Below are 19,944 nucleotides of genomic sequence, written 5' to 3' on the forward strand. Positions count from 1 at the left end.
AGTGCCCCCGGGGCTCTTTGCCTGTGAGCAAAGATGGCTACTGACCTCCTCAGAAGCCCTTCTGCCAGGTTCACCTTTTTAAAAAGGAGTACTAATCGGTGCCAGCGTGACCACTTGCGGGGCAGGCCGATGAATGACAGGCCGCTGGATAAGGAAATTCTATGGTAATAGTGCTTAAATGGTGATAATTGGTTTCTTGCCATGCTACGGCGAGATCCCAATTTCACCTACAGGAGCCAGCCGGTTGCATTGTAAACTGTTTGGCACCTAATGCGGTTCTCAGTTTTGTCCTCTCCCGCTATTCCCCGGCCTCGTTTCGCTCAAGCGAGAGTGCCACGAGGCCGGGGAATCACACCCAAAGTGTTCAATTCTGGTCACCAAACTACCAGAAATATGTGGAGGCTTTGGAGAGGGTACAGAAGAGTTTACCAGGATGTTGCCTGGTATGGAGGGCATTAGCTATAAGGAGCGGTTGAATAAACTCGATTTGTTCTCACTGGAATGACGGAGGTTGAGGGGCGACCTGATAGAAGTCTACAAAATTATGAGGGGCACAGACAGAGTGGATAGTCAGAAGCTTTTTCCCAGGATGGAAGAGTCAATTACTGGAGGGCATAGGTTTAAGGTGCGAGGGGCAAAGTTTAGAGGAAATGTGCGAAGAAAGTTTTTTTTTATACAGAGGGTAGTGGGTGCCTGGAACTTGCTGCCGGAGGAAGTGGTGGAAGCAGGGACGATAGTGACATTTAAGGGGCATCTTGACAAATACATGAATAGGATGGGAATAGAGGGATACGGACCCCGGAAGTGTAGAAGGTTTTAGGTTAGACAGGCAGCATGGTCGGCACAAGCTTGGCAGCATTCTTAGAATGTCGATGCTCCTTTTTTTAAACCATGAAATAGGCGTACACACAGAAAGAAATCAAATGTAAACAAGTCTTTTCTACCAATATATATGCATATATTAATCTGATAATAATTAAATATTCACTGGCTAAAACAATAAAAAGTCTTATCTTTTGTCAATTTTAATAAGAGGAATGATGCTGGAAACCAGATTCTAATATTGGACAAATGCATCTCTCTCACACACACAGCCCCCCCCCCCCCCCCCACCCCACACACACACACACACACTCATCCTACCCCACCCACTCACCACCCCACAAACACACACACTCACCCCACCCACTCACCACCCCACAAACACACACACACTCTCACACACCCTTATGCACAAACACACTCACATCCTCATACAAGAACAGACACACTCAGCGCTCTCCAAGGCACAAAACCCATTCCCACTCCTTTTCCGAGGCCCAAGCCCCACCCGCTCCTTTCCTGAGGCTGAACCTCACCCGCAGCCTATCAGCATCCGGTGCTCCAAGAGGTCTTGCTTCGATTGGGCCATTTAATTTCTTGAATTAGTTTTAAATTTTGCACGTTCGAACCGCTGTTTGCCGGTCACGTGCCGATTGCTAGCTTCGCGGATCCCGTGGAGATCCTTCACAGACCCCCAAGGGGTTTGCGGATCCTAGTTTGGGAACACCTGGCCTATAGTATTCCAGGACTGTCTCTTCTTAAACCATTCCTTTAGTACCAGCAGAATAGACTTGTTACCTTAAAGGGTGCATTCTACTCAAGTTTAGCTTGGTGCAAAGTAATTCTAAACTTAGACTGTAAATAAGATGCCAAGGCTCAAACGGTTCTGACAGCATGACTCTATCCTCCACTGAGTTGAACACAGCTTCATTCTGGTGTCAGGTTGGGCCCTGTTGCTGTATTTAGGCTTATGTAACTGCGGTATCAGGGTTGTGTCAAACTGCTTGACACTAATTCTGCAGTCAGGATAGAAATTAACTTTAAGACAACTGCCATTTAACACAAACAGAGAAATGTATGTTTGAGTTACCTTCAATGTTAGGAAACTTCACAGGTTTAGGTGACTGTAAAATAGAGAATTCCAGTGTTAAAAGCTTAATATTACTTAAGGACTGAAGATAACACTCAAGCTTTTCATAAGAAAATATATTTTCAACAGTCACTTACAATGGATAAAGTATTGCAATCATATTGGTAGTCATTACACGTTCCTATTTTATTTGAACTGGGGCAGCAGTTTAAAACAGTGCCAGGGAGTTAAAAGTTCTGAATTAAATTTTAAAGATACTTGATATAACTACATATAATCGCTCAGTGCTTTTTCTAAATTTGACACCTCTATTTAGGTAATAGAGATGGTAGGGCAGGCGATGTGTTGCAGCTGCAGCATGTGGGACCTGCGGATAACAAGGTGATCCACAACAATCGTATCTACAGTAAGTGGCTGCAGCTTCACTTCAGTGTTGATGAAGTGCAGTCTGAGCTTCAGACATTGTGATGCACCAGAGGGGGAAATGTTACCTTTGTTCCAAGGGGTAGGCACACTCCTGAGGCCAAGTGTCTCAGATGTGACCCCTGGCCAGGAAAAGAGCTACAGTCAGGTATGGGGATTTAAACTGCTGCACGAGGGAAGACTGCAGGGAGGTTGAGCAAACTGACCCCAGTACTGTAGTACAAGAGCAATTCAAGTGAGGGAAGTAAAAAAGGAATGAAGTGGTAGATGAGCACATAGCAGGGGGAATAGACATCGTTCTCTACAGCCGGGAGTGAGAGTCCTGAATTCCAAGTTGCTTGCCCTGATTATGGACATCCCCTCAGGGTTGGAAAGGAACTGGATTGGGAGGGGAAGGATCTGCTCATCATGGTCCATGTAGGTACCAATGACACAGGTAGGATAAAGAAAGAAAGAGGTTCTGTCGAGGGAGCACGAGCAGCAAGGGGCCAAATAAAGAGGCAGAATCAAAAACGGTAATAATCATTGGCTTACTACAAACCACAAGCAAATTGGTATAGGGTAAATAAGATTTGAGAGTTGAATGCCAGGCACAAAGATTGGTGTGGGAGAAATGGATTTCAATTCATTGGGTGCTGGCACCAGCACTGGGAAGGAGCTGTACTGTTTGTACCCCTAGGACGATCTTCACTGGAACTGCTCTGGGATCACTGTCCTGGCGAATTGTACAACCAGATCTGTAGGGAGGACGTTAAACTAATTTTTGGGAGAGGTGAGGGGTTCACGTGAGGAGAGATTTCGAAAGTTAATGAGAAAGGATGAGGTAATAATGCAAGATGCTTAGACTGATAATCATTGTGAGACAAGAAAGGTCAGAATGGATAAACATAAAGTATGCACCATCATAAGATTCAGGATAGGCAATTGGTAAAAAGACAGAATTAAACGCTCTTTATCTGAATGCATGTCAGTGCTCCCTGGAATGTTTCCTATCCATGTTCACCATTATTAAGGTAATGCACAGATTTCCACCACTCACTGAATTTCCAAAACGTTAAGTGACCTGTGTACTTCAATTCACAGTTCATTCCAGATTACTGTGTGGTCATGCACATGCTAACCTTAGAGGGAAGACTGTTGTTCTCCCACTTGTCCCATTCTCCCACTCCCTGCCCCTAGCTCGTCCCATTCTGCCTGCTCCCAGCCTGTCCCATTCCCAGCCCGTCCCATTCTCCCTGCTCCCAGCCCGTCCCATTCTCCGTGCTCCCAGCCCATCCCATTTCCAGCCCGTCCCATTCTCCCATTTCCAGCCCATTCCATTCTCCCATTTCCAGCCCATCTCATTCTCCCATTCCCAGCCCATCCCATTCTCTCTGCTCCCAGCCCGTCCCATTCTCCCTGCCCCCAGCCGTCCCATTCTCCCTGCCCCCAGCCGTCCCATTCTCCCTGCTCCCAGCCCGTCCCATTTCCAGCATGTCCCATTCTCCCTGCTCCCAAACCGTCCCATTTCTAGCCCGTCCCATTCTCCCTGCTCCCAGCCCATCCCATTCTCCCTGCTCCCAGCCTGTCCTATTCCCAGCCTGTCCCATTCTCCCTGCTCCCAGCCCGTCCCATTCTCCCTGCTCCCAGCCCATCCCAGTACCAGCCTGTCCCATTCTCCCTTTCCCAGCCCATCCCATTCCCAGCCCATCCCATTCTCTCTGCTCCCAACCCGTCCCATTCTCGCTGCCCCCAGCCGTTCCATTCTCCCTCCCCCCAGTTTATTTCATTCTCCCTACTCCCAGCCCGTCCCATTCTCCCATTCCCAGCCCATCCTTCCCATTCTCCCCTTCCCAGTCCGTCCCATTCTTCCATTCCCAGCCCGTCCCATTCTCCCATTCCCAGCCTATCCCATTCTCCCCTTCCCAGCCCGTCCCATTCTCCCATTCCCAGCCCATCCTTCCCATTCTCCCCTTCCCAGTCCGTCCCATTCTTCCATTCCCAGCCCGTCCCATTCTCCCATTCCCAGCCTATCCCATTCTCCCCTTCCCAGCCCGTCCCATTCTCCCCTTCCCAGCCCGTCCCATTCTCCCATTCCCAGCCCGTCCCATTCTCCCATTACCTCAGTGCTGGCTGAGCTGCATTGACCCCCAGTTACACAACACCCCAAGTTCAAAATTCTCATCCTGGCTTTCAAATCCTTCCATAACCTGACCCAGCCCTTTTTGTGCAATCCCCTCCGGGCCTACAGCCTTCTGAAGTATCTTGTGCTCCTCTAATTCTGGCACCTTGAGCACCAGCAACTTCAATTCCTCCAGAACTGGCGGCTGTGCCTTCAAATGCCAAGGCCCCAGCTGCAGAATTCCCTTGCTCGCTGCTTCTCTTTTTGCCTTTACCTTTTTGACCAAGCTTTTGGTCACCTAATATCCCTCCTGTATCTCAGTGTCAAATTTTGCTTCAAAAAGCTGCTGTGAAGTGCCTGAGGATGTTTTGTTATATTGAAGGCACTATATAAATATAAGTGGTTGTAGCAGAATTGAAAGAGTGTCACCATCTCCCACGGAGTAGGAAATAAGTGAGTTTACAATATTGATTTTCTCTCCGGTGAGGTCGGTCTTTTTTTGAAATTTGAGATTGACCTGATGTCTATGTTAGGATCCCAGAGGAGAACCCAACTATTTACACTTTGTAAAACTGTGAGGAAATGTTACTGCATCACAGGAGTGATAACACTGACCAATCGGTTTCTTTTACGCAAAAACAAACTTTAATTTAAACACATAGGACAGACCTGGCTCCTCCCATTAAATACATCCCCTGTAACCAAAGCTGAAGGCATCCTTTTGTCACTTCTTACAAAGTTGTCCTTTGACTTATTTAACCACGACCAAACACAACACCCCTTATAAAATTGTCCACTCCCCAGGGCTCCTTCACAAGTAAACAATATTCCATTAGCTGGCTATCTATAAAGAAGTAAATGGTTCACCTGCAAATCAATTATTTCCTCACTTTTATAACACCTTAATCACAGCTCCAGCAGTCATACTGTCTGTACGCATCTTAACCCAAGTTTTAAATAGCATTACTGCAAAAAATATAAAATGACAATTTCTTACATTCATCACATCAGCTTGGGCTGGGACACAAGCCAGAAAAGGTCAGTATCATCTAAGTAACCTACATTTCAGCTTAATTTGGAGGTGGGTAGGAGGGGGCAGCTCAGCTGAGTGGGAAATGACGTCTGGTTTAAATCAGAATATCTCCTATCAAAAGGTGGGTGCAGAAGATTTGGGTATTTTGAAACATCATTTGTAGAGTAGCAAGAACAGAATACTTTCTAGAACCCAATAACTACAGGCAATTGCACGGTGAAATGTCACAGTGTTTGCAAAGCAGGAGCCGGGACATGGATGAAGAGTTAGGGAAACTGAGTAAAGATGCAATTGAAGAGATAGGTTTTGAAACTGGGTTCGAAAGGTTGAGAGGACTTTTGAAATGCACTGATATTGGAACTGGAGTGCAGTGAGCCAGATCAGAAGAAGATGCATAGTGGCACATGACTGCGAGGTGATTAGAGAAGTTAGGTGAGCAAAAACAGATTTACAGCCAAGAATTACTGTTAGTTCAATTATTCTCATTTGCAGATTTACTAGACAGAAACCAACTAGATCGAAACCAGCAACTGGGTGACGATACATTGTTAAGATTCATTGCAATTCCAAAAGATGTAAATAACAGTGGATAATGCCCTAGATGCAATTACCTATTTTTCCTTCAGTTCAATATAATTGGAGCAAATAAGCTACATAAAATGTAAACCCAGTATTTCCGTAGACTTTCAAGTTTTAATAGCTTGTCAAGCGTTTGGCTTGGCTGTCATCAAAATCTTTATGTGGAGAGTTGTTTAATTATATAAACATTAATATTGCCATAATGAAACTGCCCTGACATTTTGAGTGGCTCTAATACAGTAACATTTCAGAAAGCCTGATACTGGGAGAATTCCTTGCTATTATTGCAAAAGGTGCCATAGGGTCGGTTACGTTCCGCCCAAAGATTACCTGGATTTAACACGTTATTTGAAAGAAAGCAGGTGATAGTTCATACAGAGACACAGTTTATGCAAGTATTAACTGGTCTTTACTAACTTGCTCAATTGTATATTCCGAGTGTACATTGAGCACAGGGAGATTATTTGGTTATAGGGCATCATAGCACATACGTCACCCAAGTCTCACAAGTACACATTTCAAGAAGGATCATATATTAGGGTTTGAATTAGAGAATCTGTTGGTCTCTATAGCTCATTGTATTTACCAACTGAGTCAGAGAAAGCTACTGTATAATAAGTCATAGAAATGCAAAAATATCAGCTACAGTCACCAGAAAATTCAGAACAATAAATTTCAAGATTTCAGTACAATGTAGAATCTCCGTTAATCAAAAAACCTAAAGCTTTATTCTTCCTCCAGGTTTTTATTTGTATTTCCATGGGAACTTTGTGAGAAGGCTAACAAACTCAGCTGCAAAATGTACACTGGAGCAGCATGCACATTGGTTCTGATACTATTTCACGTACAATAGAAAGAGGTTTATTTCAGTCTGTGACCGAACCACAGTATTTATGTGAGCAACCTAAAGTTTAAAACCAATGTACATACGCACATTTAAAAGCAATGTACATACGCACCAACCCCGTTGTTGCTCCATTATCGCACATTACAACTTTATAAGATTTTTATTATGAGACGCTGCGAAAGGAGTGTCACTGTACCATAAAAAATGTATGGAATTAACTAAGTGCCTTATCCATTTTGAAACTTCATGCAGATTGGAAATAAAACAAATAAAAAGTTGCACAAAGTAAGGAATGACTACCAGACAGTAATACAACACAGATTGCTAAATATTTACAGTCTGACCTTTACCAGTTATCAAGGTATTTAATTGCTTCAAAAACATGAAACAAAGGGAAAAGTGTGAATATATTTATAGCAGTACTCTTAAAGAAGTGGTTCGCTGCTAATATTGGCAAGTCTGAGCAAATACAGTCAGCAGAGAGAGGAATCTGCACTGAATTCTCCCAATCGTCTTGATTAATAAGGGGATCAGGGCTTATGGGGAGAAGGCAGGAAAATGGGGATGAGAAAATATCCGCCATGATTGAATGGCGGAGCAGACTCGATGGGTCAAGTGGCCTAACTCTGCTTGTGGTCGAATAAGACTGAAAAGGAAATCTGAGGTTCTAAGAAGAAAAACTCTTTTTACACCTTCAGAGCAAAAAGGCACTTTGCTCAAGTGCAGTGATCATTGATAAGCTGAAGCAAAGACGTTAAAGTAAAACTGGCACTCACCGACAGTGCAGGTTTCCTATCATGGTCCATCATGTCCAGTAAAGGAAATGCCTCGCGCAACATTTCCATGGTAATAATATGGGTAAACCCAATACTGACACAAAGTTAAGAATCATGCGTTTTTATCAAAAGGAAACACAAATAGCTACGGGAATTATTTTATGAAAAAATGTCACAACTCTTACTGCACCTCAGTTTAACTGTTGGAAGAGTAAAGAATCCAAAGCAAGTTTTATTTAAGTGAAAAATGAACACAAAGACAAGGCAATATATCATTAGATGTCAGTCAGGATTTGTTGACCTTATAATAAAAGTTTTATTAAACCAACATTAAGAATAGCAGAAAAGTAGGTCTTAATTGGGAGGAGGTGCAGAAAAGGGCATGGCTGTATGAGTAATGAATGGGAAAGGGATCGAGAAGAGTATGGAGCTGTGGAAGGAGACAGAGTGGGGAGAGGCTTGTGGGATTAAATTGGGTGGGAATCGGAAAATATAGCCCAGCATAAGGGGTTGCAACTGTCACCCCCACCCCAGTTTCCACCAGACAAGAGCCCTTGAATCCCAAACTGGCCAACTGAAACTAGGAAGAACTGTACACGTGGTTGAGATGTAAGTTATGCGGACACAAGTTCTGAAAGAAAACAAAGCAATAAACGCTGTAAAATCATCAAGTTACTGAGTTCACTGAGTACAACTGCTGAACAAGAAAAAAAACATTACAAGCAGAAAATGACCATTATATCTCTGTAATCTCCTCAGTACTACAACCCTCTGAAATCTCTGGCGTCCTTCAATTCTGGCCACCTGAACATCAGATTTCAATTGCTCCACCATTAGCGGCGATGCTTTCAGCTGCCTGGACTCTAGCTTTGGAACTTCCTCCCTCAACCTCTCCCCCTCTCTACCTTGCTCTCCTCCTCCTATAAGATGCTCTTTAAAATGTATTTCTTTGGCCAGGCTTTTAATGACTTTGCTAAAGTCCCCATGCGAAGCACCTTGGGATGTTTTACTATGTTAAAAACTCTATATAAATGTAAGTTGTTCAGGCAGCGCGGTGGCACAATGGTTAGCACTGCTGCCTCACGGCGCCAAAGAGCCAGGTTCAATCCAGGCACCAGGCCATTGTCTGTGTGGAGTTTGCACATTCTCCCTTGTGTCTACGTGGGTCTCACCCCCAGAACCTAATGATGTGCAGGGTACATGGATTGGCCACGCTAAATTGCCCCTTAGTTTTTTTTTAAATGTCAGTTGTTACAATAAAAATTCTGGTCCCTCTAATTGTATTGGGCCACGAGTCAGGAAGCACATGCACATTAAAATTTGTTACTTCCCCTTTACTCACGGGCACAGATTAGTGGTATTTTGCTACCCAACCTCCCAGCTCTTGACTACAACTAGACGCCAAGCAAGTAAGGCCTATAAATCTGCTTGCCGAAATTCCAGCTCAGTGTCTGCAAAATCTGGAACTGATAATAGTGCACATCCTGCCACACCTGTGTAACTTCGGAAATGCATCAATGTATAATTACGTCCTTTAACCTCTGTAATAAAATAAATTTAGTGAGTATGATTGTCACATGCGCCCAAGTTAGGCAATAAGTGTGACTTGCAGAGAGGTGTGACATGGAATGTAGAATCATTAATGTCAACTATAGAAAATGGTAAACATTTTAATTATTTTGATGTTGAAATTGATTGAAGTTTATAACTAGACTTTGATGTAAAGATAAAGTCGCCAAAGTCCCAGATGACCAGAGGCTGCTTTCCCTTTTGAGGGGGAGAGCTGACTGGTGGTGGTTTAACCCGAGGATCACCACACCTTAGCGAGGGGCAGGGTTGAGAAGTCAGGGCCTTCATGAATAACCTCCTAATTTGATGTATATTAGGCTGTGCCTAATCCCACTTTTGGATGCTAGACAGATTCAGATATTGCTGACACAGATTTTGAAGTACTGTTTGAGAGGCTCGAAGGCCGCATAAAAAGGCAATACCATAATCAAAAACAAACAAAGGAAAGTTATCTAATTCAAAAAGGTCACATTTATTTTGGAATGTCATCCAAGCATAGAAATTGTAGAATCATAGAAATGAGAGCAAACAATCTGGTTATTTTGCTAATAGCACCTATCTATGTTAGCACTTTGACTACAGCTAGCTATCCCAACCCTGTATCATGTCCTTCAAATTCTTCGATGTATTTCCTTTTCAAACACTTACCAACTCCCTTTTAAAATCACATTATGGTCAGTGCCTCATTAATACTTTACTTGAAGGGACCAAAATGCTCATAACACTGAAAAGAAAAGTTCTATCAACTTCTTTCTTCATTCTTCAAGTGATAACCTCTTGTTTATGTCACTTGTTGCCAACATGTGGAAATAACCTTTCACTAATGATTCTATCAAATATCATAGTACATTCATGCAAGTTAACAAAAAGGACTAAGGGACAACGGGTACCTAAGGTGCTAATAAGCTAATTTAAATGTTGCTTGTCTCGATAATTCAGAAATATCTCACACTCAATGTGTTAGTGAGATATTAGCCTGGTATCCGACAGGAATTATTGCAGGCCATCATTTCCTGGCCGTATTTGGCCCAAGGTAAAAGACAAAAACAAAAACAAATATTGAAGCTGGTTGAAAAATAAAGCTGCGAATCGCTGAATGAAAGGATGAATAGATGGGTGGAAAGGAAGGAAGGACTTTCCTACCTTCCCTCTCATTGTTAAAGATTAGTATATTTCTAGCACAACTCTGTTATCCACATCCTACCATTAAAATGTATAGTTCCATCAATTTGCTCCTTTCTTTCCCCAGATCTCCCCACTGAACGTCATCGGTAAATATATGCCCATTCCACTGCTTTCTGTCTTCCTCAATTCTTATTCAGTTTGCTGTACCCCTTATTTGATATCAGCAAACTTCAACTTTGCTGCTCTTGGACCCATGTCAAATTAGGCATACAAAGGGAATGTCAGCACAAGCCTCTGAGGCACACCATATAACCACATTTTCCCAATCTGAAAAGCATCTGTTTGCAGTATTGTCTCTCTATTAATGCAGCCACATTCCTTTTAATAACATCAGTCTTACTTGTTGCAACGTGTCTCCTTAAATGGTAGCTTAGAAGATGTCTTCCGAAGTGCACACGTGTCAAACCCACTGAAGTTTTCGATTTGCTGTGACATTTGCATGAAAAAAGTGCCAATTAAGTCAGTCAAGCACCGCCCCTCTTTACAAATGCAAGTTGACTGCTCTTGGTTAGCCCATGGCTTTCTAAATGTTGACAACAAAATGTACCCAAAATTTGATAAAAGATTAAATGTCCACGGTATGGCTATCTGAGGGTACATGCATGCACGTCCACACACAAAAGCATTCTTGTTTGTAGCATTGTTCCAGTATAAATTTCCCAAAAGGATACCTTTTAGCAATGTCCATGACTGGGCCTTGCCCAGAGACCAGTACACATTTGTCATGGTAATGTTTAAACATCCGCAGTGGACTGTGAGCCATCATCACTTGATCCTGAGAAATCTGATAGACATTCAAAAGAAAATACATGAGTACAAGCAGCTTATCTTTAGCTACCATTAAATTTTGTGGATGAATTTCACGACAATCTTCCACCCAGATGAACAAATTATAAAAATCATTCCTAGTTTCCAACAAGCATGCGGCAACAAGAACCTCTCAGATTTAATCATGATTGGAAGAACAAATTCCACGTACCTGTGAGGCAATTCAGCACTGGATATTCTTCGGACCTAACCAGTTTGGTGGCAAATCACAATGAGTTCTGCTTTGGGCCTGCCTCTATTAAGAAACTATCCAAAGTACCTGCACTTGAAGATCCCTTGATGTCGACAAGGTATTTAGCTTATCAGTTTGCGTCCAAATCAAAACATTTACGCCGCACCTGATGATCCACCGTTGATCTTGATTGAAAACTGATTGGACCATGCGCTAAACTGTTACACATTCCATTCTTTCATAATGTTAATTTTAACCGGACACATAATTTAAAGGAATCCCGTGAACAGTTTTACTTCATGAACATCATTCTTGACACTATTCTTTTGCAAGTTTCACTTCATATATCCATTCTTAAAACAGAACTGAATTAACCTAGTTACCAATATGAAATTATATGCCCTTGGACTAAAATGATACTTAATGCATGGCACAGGTAGACCATTTTTCCAGTTGCTTCACTCCCAATGCTTCAAGGGATCTTCAAGTGCAGCTACTTTGGATAGTTTCTTAATAGAGAATAAATCGGAGAGGTTCTTGGTGCTGCAAGCGGTGTCCAAGAGATTGTCAATTGTGTGGAATTGGGAAAGGGTGTGAGACTGACAACCAGTGGTGTCTTCCTCCCCGGGACCCCCCATTCCCCCATTGCTCTCCCACTGCTCCTACTGGCGCGCCCCCCCCCACCACCACATCCCCTGCCCACGCATCCCCAGCCACAGCAGGCGCCTCTGCTCACTGGACCCCACACCCTGTACCCCAGACACCCAGTGACCGATGCGGACACCTGATACAACGAGGCCCATGCGGCCACATGGACTGTCATTGAGCCGTGCATCGGACTCCTCAAGATGCGGGTCTGATGCCTCGACCGCTCTGGTGGTGCATTAAAGTACACCCCCCCGGAGAATCGCCCGCTTTCTGGTGGTTTGCTGTGTCCTCCACAATCTGGCACACCAGTGGGGCGACATACTAGAGATGGAGGGAGAGGAACATGTGGCCAAGGAGGAGGATGAGGAGGTGCCTGACCAGGAGTACAAGCCTGGGGAGGAACCGCAGGACCAGCTGGAGGATAGGTGGCAGCGGCGAGGGTCTGGCAAGCACGGAAGGCCAGGGAGGCCCGCATCCTCGCCCCCTTCACGTAGGCTGTGGCCTTCTCCATTATTCTCCCCCTCCCCACAATAGGGTCCTCGGGATGGAGAGGCAGCTGGATCGAGCCCCTGCTGCCCATGGGTCAACTGGCTCTGCCAGCCGTGGAGGCTCCCTAATGTCTGGAGAACAGTGTTGACATCCGCAGCGATGTTCCTCAGTGACTGGGACATGCTCTGGAGCCCCTGCAATGCCTCCTGCAATTGGGACAAGCTCGGCAGCGCCCCACCTATGCCCACCCGAGACTGGGAGGCCTCTCCAAGTGACCAGGATGTGCTCTGGAGGGCCTCTGCAATGCCCACCTGAGACCAAGGTATGCCCCGCAGTGCCTCATCAAGGTCAACCTGGTGGGTCATGTCCCCCAGCGATAGGGACATGCTGTCAAGACACTGAGCCATGGCCATCACCGACCGAGCCACGCTTTGGACACTTCCACTCATGCTGCTGACGTCGTGCACCAGGCTTTCCACTGTGGCCGCCATCCTAGCAGTGTTGGCCTTGGTGCTATGCATTGCCAGCACCATCCACTGCGCCTGTATCCTCTGGGACTCCTCCAGTTGGCTATGGACCTGCTGGTGTGCTGCTGACATCCCCCTCTAAATATCACAGCCGCACCCTATCGACTGTATCAGCTTCGGGTACACCCAGCTGGGTCCTGGGATCCAGCAGACCTCGGACTGCTGTCTGGCCTGGGCATTTTTGCCTCCACCTGATATGCATCCGCAACTATGTGCTGCTCACCAGATTGTGCCTCAGAAGTCCTCCCTCTCCAATACTGTCGCCCACCGAGGTGTGTCTCTCTGTGCTGGTGGAGGGTGGGGATGATAGCTGTGCCGCGCATATGGTGGTGTCCCTCAGAGCTCCCCTCCAAGGTGTTCTCATGTGAGATGGGGTGGGGACAATGCCGTATGGGCCGGCGCCATTGGTTGTGGATCCTACAGGAGAATGGAAATGTGGTCAGTGGGAGGATATGGGTCAGTCTGCATGGCATTAACAACTCCGGTATGTCAGGTCATCTGAGTGGAGGCCGGTGTAACCTCACCTTTGTGCGCCGCCAACCTCTTCTTATGTCAGTGACAGATCTGCCTTCGGCCACCCCTGCGATCTCCCATGCCCGTTCCTTGTAGGGGGTGAGGATGATGTCCGGCACCCTACCGCCCATCTGGGTCCTCTCCCATCTGCTGTGGACCAACGTCTCTTGTGGGGACTCGTAGAGAGCACCGTGAGCTGCACAAGTAGTTCATCGCGGGGGGTGGGTGGAACAGGGGTGATGGGGACTATGATGAAATGGGGAGACGGTGGTATGGGGAGACAAGGGTTGGTGCAGACTCAGGGGCCAAATGTCCTCCTTCTGCACTGTAGGGATTCTATGATTCTAAAAAATAATGAGTTACTTTTTTTTAAAAAAAATGTTATTAAGAAGAACATGGGGCGGGATTCTCCGCAAACTGGCGGGGCAGGCAACTCCGGCGGGAAGGAGTGGCGTGAACCACTCCGGCGTCGGGCCACCCCAAAGGTGCGGAATCCTCCACACCCTCAGGGGTTAGGCCGGCGCGGGAGTGGTTTGCGCCCCGCCGGCCAGCGCGGAAGGGGCTTGGCGCCACGCCAACCGGCGCCGAAGAGCCTCCGCCGGCAGGCGCATGTGCGGGAGCGCCAGCGTGTGCTGGCGTCATCCCAGCACATGCGCGGGGGGGGGGGGTAGGGGGGGGGGATCATCTACGCGTCGACCATCGTGGAGGACCACAGCAGCCAACGCGGAGGAATAGAGTGCCCCCACGGCACAGGCCCGCCCGCGGATCGGTGGGCCCCGATCGCGGGCCAGGCCACCGTGGGGGCACCTCTCGGGGCCAGAACCCCCCGCGTCCCCCCCGAGGACCCCTTAGGCCGCCCGGTGCAGCCAGGTCCCACCGGTAATTACCTACTCTAATCCACGGCGGCGGGACCGGCCGAAAACGGGCAGCCCCTTGACCCATCGCAGGCCAGAGAGTCACCGGGAGGGTCACTGCCAGCGGCCGCCGACCGGCGCAGCACGATTCTCACCCCAGCCAAATCCCCAGCGCCGGAGAATTCGGCAGCCGGCGGGGGCAGGATTCACGCCGCCCCCGGCGATTCTCCGACCCGGCGGGGGGGTCGGAGAATCCCGCCCAAGGAGTTACTAAGTAGAGTGACAGAAGCAACAGTATGCTGGTGAACTATTAAAGGAAAATAATTTGCTCTCGGAGTACTTCGTCAGGGACCTGGGAATTGGAGGTGGCAGGGGAGATGTGAAAAATGCTGAATGAAATTCTTGTGCAAAGTTTGTAAAATTCTGTAGCTTCACATTGAAGGTATGGTGGGCAGCACGGCAACACAGTGGTTAGCACTGTGGTTTCACAACACCAGGGTCCCAGGTTCGATTCCCAGCTTGGGTCACTGTCTGTGAGGAGTCTGCACATTCTCCCCGTGTCTGCGTGGGTTTCCTCCGGGTGCTCCGATTTCCTCCCACAAGTCCCGAAAGACATGCTTGTTAGGTGAATTGGACATTATCAATTCTCCCTCGGTGTACCTGCACAGGCGCCGGACTGTGGCGACTAGGGGATTTTCACAGTAACTTCATTGCAGTGTTAATGTAAGCCTACCTGTGACAATAAAGATTATGAAAAAGGTGCAGTCCTTTGTTCTTGCGGGTCAAATGAAAGCCTTTATTCAGTTCATACACAGTTGCCATCATTGCAAGGTTTGGTTTCATCCTCAGGGGCTCGTAAAATTTTCTATTATGTTTATTTTACTCGTGACTTATATCTATGAAATTCACGTCCTCCTCTTCACCCCATCAGCTAATACAGCCTATTAGAAAATAGCTCGGACTGTGGAAATTAGCAGATATAGCCTTCTCAATTAGTAACAGTACCTCAATCTGCCTTAATAATTTGCTTGGTATGAGCTTCTTAAGAGAATATTGTCTGATGCTCTCTCATTTTCACAATTCATGTTGGGATAGCAATACCTGGTGTAGCACTGGGCTATATTGTTAATGTGGAGGACAAAGTTAAAATCCATAGGGTTGGTTTCCCTTAACTATTTCAAGTAACCAGCAGCCATAATCAAATAGCTGATCCAAAGGCACACCAATTCCTGTGCAGTTGATGTGGCGTCACGGTAGCACAGTGGTTAGCACTGCTGCTTCACAACGCCAGGCGTTCGATTCCCGGTTTGGGTCACTGTCTGTGCGAAGTCTGCACGTTCTCCCCTTGTCTATGTGGGTCCCAAAAGTCGTGCTTGTTTGATGAACTGAACATTCTGACATTCTGAATTCTCCCGCAGTGTACCCGAACAAGCGCTGGAGTCTAGCGACTAGGGGATTTTCACAGTAACTTCATTGCAGTATTAATGTAAGCCTACTTGTGACACTAATAAATAAAGATTATTTATGGAGAGCAGTCAAGGAGCCTCAGTCTCAACTAGTGATTAACCTGAAAATTGCTGAGGTATAACTTGTTAATATACTTTGCTATTCAATTTCAGAATACTGAGCTCCAGTTTACTCACTGCAAACTAAGCTGTTGGGTGTTCAACTACATTCCATGCAACTTTGTGTCATATACAGACAGATGAATTAGGAGCAGAGCAGCAATAGGCCATTCAGCCCCTCAAGCTTAACCCCTGTTAGACAAGAATCTATCTGCCTCTGTCTTAAAAGTATCCAATGAGCCTGCCTCTACCAATCTCTGGGGAAGAGTGTTGCACAGACTCACGAACCTCAGGGGAAAAAACATCTCCTCGTCTCAGTCTTAAATAGGAGACCCATTATTCTTAAAATGTGTGATTGTGCCTATCACCCCTTCCATGGTTGCCAGTTCTCTGCAACAAAGCTCTACAACATACCTTTGTCAGAGTGGTAAAATTAATGAACAGACTTTGGAAGGAAATCCTGTTGCCAATTGACATGACTTACTCACAAAAAGCTTGCTCAACGCTGTGAGGCATAAGCAAGATGGGCAAAGGAAAGGCAATAGTACCTTTGCCCCTAACCTCTCTCTTTCTGAAAATGTAAAACACATAACGTTTATGCAAATAAAATTGTTGACCTTTACAGATATGTATAATTCCAATCAATAGCCTCTTTCCATGCAGATCTCACAACAGACAGTACTATTTAGTACTGTTTTTAGCCTTGTCACCAAGATATTCAAGTTCTGGGTACAATAGATAGACGTGGCACAAATTTAATCCTTAGCCCACAGGACTGGCTATGAGTAACAACCACAGCAATTGGGTAATATACAGGTAAGCAGCCACTTTGTCCATCAAGAAAAAGATTAAGCGTGATAAAAGATAAAATGGCGTCATAGCACATTATAATCTGTTGTTAATATGAAATTTGATCATCGTGGCAAATTAAATGGTTCATTCCACCAATTGTAACATCTTTGTAAAGCATGCATTTAGATACTCACTGGTACACCTAATACTTGGGTTAGTTGGTCAGCCTTGGTTTGTCGAACACAATTTCCTGAATTGGTTACAAACACCACAGGCACTAAGAATTCTCCCTTCATATTCATTAGCTTCTTGAAAGCTTTCCTGGCAGCTGGTATGGGTGTTTTTCCTCGCACCAACACTCCATCAATGTCAACAAGGAGGCCAAAGCAGGGCTGAAATTTCAACAGAGAAAAGGATTACTCAGCTTTTCAAAAATGTATTTGGGAATACCATAAAATCAACTGCACAACTAAAAAACAATTACAACTCAGCACAGATTCTGTTATCCCCATTACATTTTACAAATGAGTCACTCATATTAATCATTACGTGACTATCATGAGGAATGGCTCAGCTTTTATTCTTCAATTATCTGCCCGAAAGCAGGTTCGATGCCCAGCACCGCAATCTCCACCATAGGGAGGGCAAGGAGGCAGGATCCCAGAACCTCGATTGGAAAGAAGATGAAACACATTATTGGCGTCAATCTAATCGACACCAGCCACCTGGCCACCAGTGACCCCCCCCAAGCCCCACCCCAAGGTTTTTCAGTTGCTGTGGCAACATGCACTGAATAGAGCAATGAATAGTGATGGTAGCGGCTCCGATTTCTTTCCATCATACAGCTGACCTGGAGTCTCTCCAGTTCTTACCACCTGCTACTGCCGTACGTTGGAGAGGTTTACAGGTTGATGCTCATCTGTCTGGCTGCGTTGTGTACGCATCTTCCTAAGTCATAAAGTCCGAGAATGGGACTTGAACCCAGAGCTTCTGGCTTGGTGACGGGGTCGCTACCCACTGCACCACAAGACCACCCTCTTCAGTTTTTAGCCCTAGCAAATAACTATCTATACAAATGCTTAAAACCACCAGTTCCTGCAAAAAAAAACGTACTGTAAAGACTTTTGAGATGCCATTTGGATACAAGCATAAAATGTCACAAGCATAATGGGATTGCCCAAAACCAACTATCTATATAATTAAAAGTCTTAGACCCAATACTTATCTGTACAGCATCATACTTTTCAGAACATCACAGGCGCGATTCTCCCAGCCCCGCGCCGGGCCGGTGAATCGCCACAACCGCGCCACGCTGCACCGACGCCGGCGTGCGATTCTCCGATATGTGAGAGGGGGGCTCCGTCCCGGGGAGCCCTCCGATGGGGTCTGGCCCGCGATCGGGGCCCACCAATCGGCGGGCCGGCCTCTTCCCCCCCCCCCCCCCCCCCGGGCCTACTTTGTTACACGTCCGGCTCCAGAAACCCCGCGCTGTGTTGCGTCGGGGCTGGCACATTCCGTAAAGCCACCGCGCATGCGCGGGTTGGCATGTCCCCACTGCGCATGCGCGGGTTGGCACGTCCCCACTGCGCATGCGTGGGTTGGCACGTCCCCACTGCGCATGCGCGGGTTGGCACGTCCCCACTGCGCATGCGCGGGTTGGCACGTCCCCACTGCGCATGCGCGGGTTGGCGCCGCCCCCAATGCACGCCGTGTAGTGAGGCTGGAGCGGTGTGAACCGCTCCAACGCCGTGCTAGACCCCTGTGGGGGACAGAATCGCTAGTGGGCTCGCCCGTTTCGCGCCATCTTGAAATGCAAAAGCGTTCACAACGGTGTGGACACTCTGTCCCGCGATCGGAGAATCGCGCCCCACATATCTGTAATAGAGTCATATAGTCATTGACGTTTAAAGCATGCAAACAGGCCCTTCAGCCCAGTTTGTCCATGCTGCCCAGTTTCTATCAATAAGCTAGTCCCACTTGCCCGCATTGTCTAAGTGCTTTTTTTTTTAGAAAGTATTTTATTGAAGCATTTGTAATTTTCACAGTTTAACACATTAACATTTCTTAAACAACCGCACGGGCCGACACACGCAAAACACCTAAAAGAACAAAAAACAGAAAACAATGTCCCCTACTACCCCCACCCTATTCCTTAATTACCTGTATACTAAGTTCCCTGTCCTCATCTAACATTGCCATGGCTCTGTTTTCCTCCAAGTACTTTTTAAAGGATAAAATTGTACCCGCCTCTAACACTGCCTCAGGCAGCCTGTTCCAGATGCTCACCACCCTGTGTGTGTAGAAATTGCCCCTCTGGTCTCCTTTGTATCTCTCCCCTCTCACCTTAAACCTATGCCCTCTAGTTCTAGACTCCTCTACCTTTGGGAAAAGATGTCGACTATCTACCTTATCTATGCTCCTCATTATTTCATAGACCTCGAGAAGATTACCTCTAAGCCTCCTACGCTTCAGGGAAAAAAGTCCCAGCCTATCCAGCCTCTCCTTATAACTCAGACCATCAAGCCCTGGTAGCATCCTCGTAAATCTCTTCTGCATTCTTTCTAGTTTAACAATATCCTTCCTATAACAGGGTGACCAGAACTGAACACAGTATTCCATGAGTGGTCTTACCTATGTCTTGTACAACTTCAACAAGACGTCCGAACTCCTGTAGTCAATATTCTGACCAATAAAACCTAACATGTAATGCAAAAATTACTCAGCAGCTGATAACAGGATATGTTAAATTACCAAATCTCTTTATTGACTCGTAAGAGTGGAAAATAGCACTCTGCGATTTTTTTTTGTAAACTAGCATTCAAATAAACATCGTCAACATTGGTAATCATCTCGAGACAATTTGCAGAGGGGAAATTATCAAATTATCATCTGAAACTGGCATGTAGCAGAAACTGACCAAATTTACTGGAAACATTTATACTACAATAAGCCCATGATAAATCAAAATTAAGAGTAAAATGCTAATTCTTACAATACTGTAAACCTCAGGAATTATTTTTTCTCAAAGACATCTACACTGTCAGGAGTCTGAGGCTCCTCTTGGGAATACTCTGCTGGAGATATACTTGGTTGCCTTTCCTTTTCTAGAAATGCCTAGGGTGTTTTTACTG

General features: G+C 46.0%; 1 protein-coding gene across 2 annotated transcripts in view; it reads right to left on the minus strand.

Annotated features, from left to right (window-relative positions):
• The window catches only part of LOC140388419 (haloacid dehalogenase-like hydrolase domain-containing 5), a 71,160-nt gene that overhangs the window by 18,215 nt on the left and 33,001 nt on the right, over positions 1-19,944 (minus strand). For both annotated transcript variants that reach the window (XM_072472558.1, XM_072472559.1), the window contains exons 2-5: positions 17,008-17,205; positions 11,097-11,209; positions 7,672-7,765; positions 1,913-1,946 (exon numbers count right to left, since the gene is read on the minus strand). In XM_072472558.1, coding sequence (XP_072328659.1) covers positions 1,913-1,946; positions 7,672-7,765; positions 11,097-11,209; positions 17,008-17,205 — 439 coding nt within the window. The remainder of the gene's footprint in view (positions 1-1,912; positions 1,947-7,671; positions 7,766-11,096; positions 11,210-17,007; positions 17,206-19,944) is intronic.

This window comes from Scyliorhinus torazame, chromosome 13 (genome assembly GCF_047496885.1).
Source record: "Scyliorhinus torazame isolate Kashiwa2021f chromosome 13, sScyTor2.1, whole genome shotgun sequence".
In the NCBI taxonomy this organism is placed as follows: domain Eukaryota; kingdom Metazoa; phylum Chordata; class Chondrichthyes; order Carcharhiniformes; family Scyliorhinidae; genus Scyliorhinus; species Scyliorhinus torazame.